The sequence below is a fragment of the Limulus polyphemus genome, unplaced genomic scaffold, assembly GCF_000517525.1.
Source record: "Limulus polyphemus unplaced genomic scaffold, Limulus_polyphemus-2.1.2 Scaffold4828, whole genome shotgun sequence".
NCBI lineage: Eukaryota > Metazoa > Arthropoda > Merostomata > Xiphosura > Limulidae > Limulus > Limulus polyphemus.
Window position 1 is genome coordinate 76,130 of NW_013670438.1, and position 3,620 is coordinate 79,749.

At 37.5% G+C, this 3,620-nt stretch overlaps 1 protein-coding gene across 1 annotated transcript in view; it reads right to left on the reverse strand.

The window, feature by feature from the left end:
• The window catches only part of LOC106471741 (orexin receptor type 2-like), a gene marked incomplete at its 5' end in the record, with an annotated part of 19,722 nt that overhangs the window by 13,535 nt on the left and 2,567 nt on the right, over positions 1-3,620 (reverse strand). Inside the window, one exon of the mRNA XM_022400350.1 lies at positions 2,653-3,052. Coding sequence (XP_022256058.1) covers positions 2,653-3,052 — 400 coding nt within the window. The remainder of the gene's footprint in view (positions 1-2,652; positions 3,053-3,620) is intronic.

A 3,620-nucleotide genomic window follows, 5' to 3' on the forward strand; every position in this document is an offset into this window, starting at 1 on the left:
TTCCGAAACCTGGTCCCAAGCGTTGAAAGCCCCCAGACATACCCCTTTTCCCCGGGGGGGGGGGGAAATAACAAGGGATTTCTAATATTTTGTAGGAAGAATACCGATGTATTTCTTTGTGTGTTTATCACAAAATACACAACTATATTTATATTTTCATCCCTTTCTCATCCTAGTAGCTCTTAGATGTCTATACTAATTGTTTCTCAAACGTTTTAACAATTCCATTCATCTGCTTAATTCTCGCGAAAAATCTTCATGCTATTTTGAAAGTACTTTCAACAAACTTTTACTTCATTTGTTCAGACGAGGCAGGTAAACAGATTACAACAATCTACAGATACCGTTCGGGCCTGGTGTGACCTGGTAGTTAGAGCGCTCGACTAGCGATCTGCGGATCGCTGGTTCGCATCCTGACACCAACATTCTCAGCCGTGGGGGCGTTATAATGTCACAGTTCACCTCACTTTTTGTTATTAAAAGAGTAGCTTAAGAGTTTGCGGTGGGTGGCGTTGACTACATGCCTTTTCTCTAGTCCAGTGGTTCCCAAACTTTTTTAGTATGAGGCTACCTTGATGTGGATAAAAACGTTTGAGGCCCCCCCAACATTTTAACTTTAGAATGGTGATTAAACAACAGTGCCACAGTAAAAACAATAACATCTCCATTCAACGCACTGTATCATTTAATTAATTTAACATAATATTTATCGGCTTATTGTATATTTAGAATTAAAATTAACTCAGCGTCTTTGTTTTCGGCCCATTTTTGGCGGCCCCCCAGAAAAAGCTTAACGGCCCCTAGAAGGCCGCGGCTCCAAATTTGAGAAACATTGCTCCAGCCTAACAACTCTAAATTAGATATGGCTAGCGCAGGTAGCTCTCAGTAAGACTGCACGAAATTCAAATGACAAACAGATACAGTTCATTACCTCTAAGGTTTCTTAACATGTCTTTAGAAAAGCGGTGAGAAAATAAAGTGTGCTTTTTCACGTGGAAGACAGACCTGTGTGTGCGTGTGTAGGGTGGGGTGAGAAAATCAAAGTTTTCTAAACACGAATTACCGCAATCTCACTACCTTTCACAACTGAGACAGAGAAAAGCTACGGTCTCCCTTAATAGAGCTAAGATCTCGTCCATTAACACATATGTGGGATGGCTTTTGTAAATTATGTTTTTCGTGTTCGAACTCTCACTTACTACTGTTCACGTTGATAACATGAATTTTAACTTGCGTTTATTGACACTGTTCTTTTGTTCATGCCTCAACTCTGGTGTCAGCTTTAATCTTCAGAGTTTCTGAAGCTAAGTTTCGGGGTTCGATTCCTGTGCCGTTTTGTGCTTAATATTAAACACACATTTTCATTCTTAACTTTGTTTAACCCAAACTCCATTTACTGCTTGAAGCTTTTATTAGTGTAAACAAGATAATGTATGTATCTTTATTATATCAATATTTCACCATTACAGCTTCTTCAGAAGCTATTGAATTTTGTTTCAACCGGATTAGCGAACTTGTAGGATATCGATAGCTCCTGATGAAGCTGTAAAAGCAAAATATTATAATAATAAAAGATTCATTCTGGAAAAACACAATTTTTTTCATAAATATTGAGGTTTTAAGGTTTTGTACTGGAACTTAAGTAGATGTATCTGCCAATATTGTTCTTGATATCATACGTCATAAAATATATTTCTGTAAACTATATTATTGTATTCTTTCGCTGGTATTTTATAATAACCGACATGGTCAGGTGGTTAGGGCGCTTGACTCTCAATCTGAGAGTCGCGGGTTCGAATCCCCGTCCCACCAAACATGCTCGCCCTTTCAGCCGTGGGGGCGTTATAATGTGACGGTTAATCCCAATATTCATTGGGAAAAGAGTAGCCCCAGAGTAGGCGGTAGGTGGTGATAACTTCCCTCTAATTTTATACTGCTAAATTAGGGATGGCTAGCGCAGATAGCCCTTGTGTAGTTTTGCGTCAAAATCAAACTTTATAGCAACACTACTAATTTGTATTGTTAAAAGGTGTCACCACATCTAATCTCACATAAAAAACAACGTTTTTTTTAACGTATATTGTCTACTACAGTCAGTTAGAGTTGACACAAGAAGTAATTGATATGGTGGACATAGTGTGGTTGAAATACTATCATACCCTCTTCTTCTATCTTCTTCTCGGAAAAAAACCCAAGAGACTGAATAAAGAATTTAGGGTTTGAAAATATGATTAAGCCTAATATTATCGTCTTATGAGAAATGTAACAGATTAAATTCACGCTTCGCCACCTAAAGGTGTTCAAATCATAACAGTTGTATTGTACATTAGTTATTTTAAGCCCGTGACTGAGATTGTCAGTGTGTTAGCCTCCTGAAAACAGCAGAAACGCAGAACGTCAACAAAGAGGGGAGGGGGAAACGCCACCGGCAGAAAGAAAGACTTTCTGTTTCTATTGGTGTTTTATTTAAATAAAATGCCAAGAACACAATACAGAAAAAAGAACAGGGAAAATAAGCCTACTTTATATTCTGACACAAAGTCACTTCAGGTTATATACAACAATGAATTATATTATGTGAAGTATTGATGAAGGGTAGTTTATAATGAACAAACGATATTCATGTTTTGGTCTAGTTATATTTGTACTCACCTCTTCTGGTGTGATGATGAAGGGTGGTCTCTGATGAACCAGGAATGGCTTTATTCCACAATACTTTGGCAATCTGGGAGTAAGTGATTGACATCAGAATGAAAGGGAGAATGTAGAGAACAACGAAAATATACATCTGATAGACGCAGGTGTAACGGCTGTCCCAGGTATAGCTGCAGTCCGTCAGGTAATAAGTTTCAACTTTGATGTTTAGATGTTTTTGGGTGTTCAAAACAATAGCGTCCGGGAGAACCAGTAGGAATGAAATTGTCCAGATAAATATTATTATGACTTTGGCATTTGTTGTCGAGCTCTTGAATTGCAGAGGATAACATATTGCGTACCAACGGTCTACCGATATAAATGTTAAGGTGAGAACTGACACCGATACTGAAACACTCTGAAACAAATAAATGTTATAAATACACGTGAAACATTCCAAGTAACAAAAACTTAATGCGATATCAGTATTGAGGTTATTTCCTCAAATAATTCGTTGTATTATTAAATAACTCCCTAATTTAGATTACTTAATACAAAAATATTCTGAAAATACAGATTAGAAACCATCTATATAGATCAAAGTAGCTCTGAAGCAACTCTCAGGCGGCTCAGCTGTAAGTCTGAGGGTTCATTCAGATTTCGAAACCTGCAGTTGGCAGAGCACAGATAGCCCGTTGTGTAGCTATTCGTTTAACAACGAAATAAGCACTAAAAGCTGTAAGCTATCTTAAAAATAATAGTAGACTAGCAACACCAAACTCCAGCTAAGCGTCTTGAAATAATGTTCACCATACAAGAAATATTTAAACTTTGTTATCCGTTTTACTGCTCTGACTGATCATATTTTTCGAAATAAGCCTGAAAATAATCCGTTCTGATTATTCCTTGGTTTTCATACGTTAGACATCAGTTTATGTGTTAAGGACAAAGCTACACAAAGGACTAGCTGTGCTCTGCCCACCACG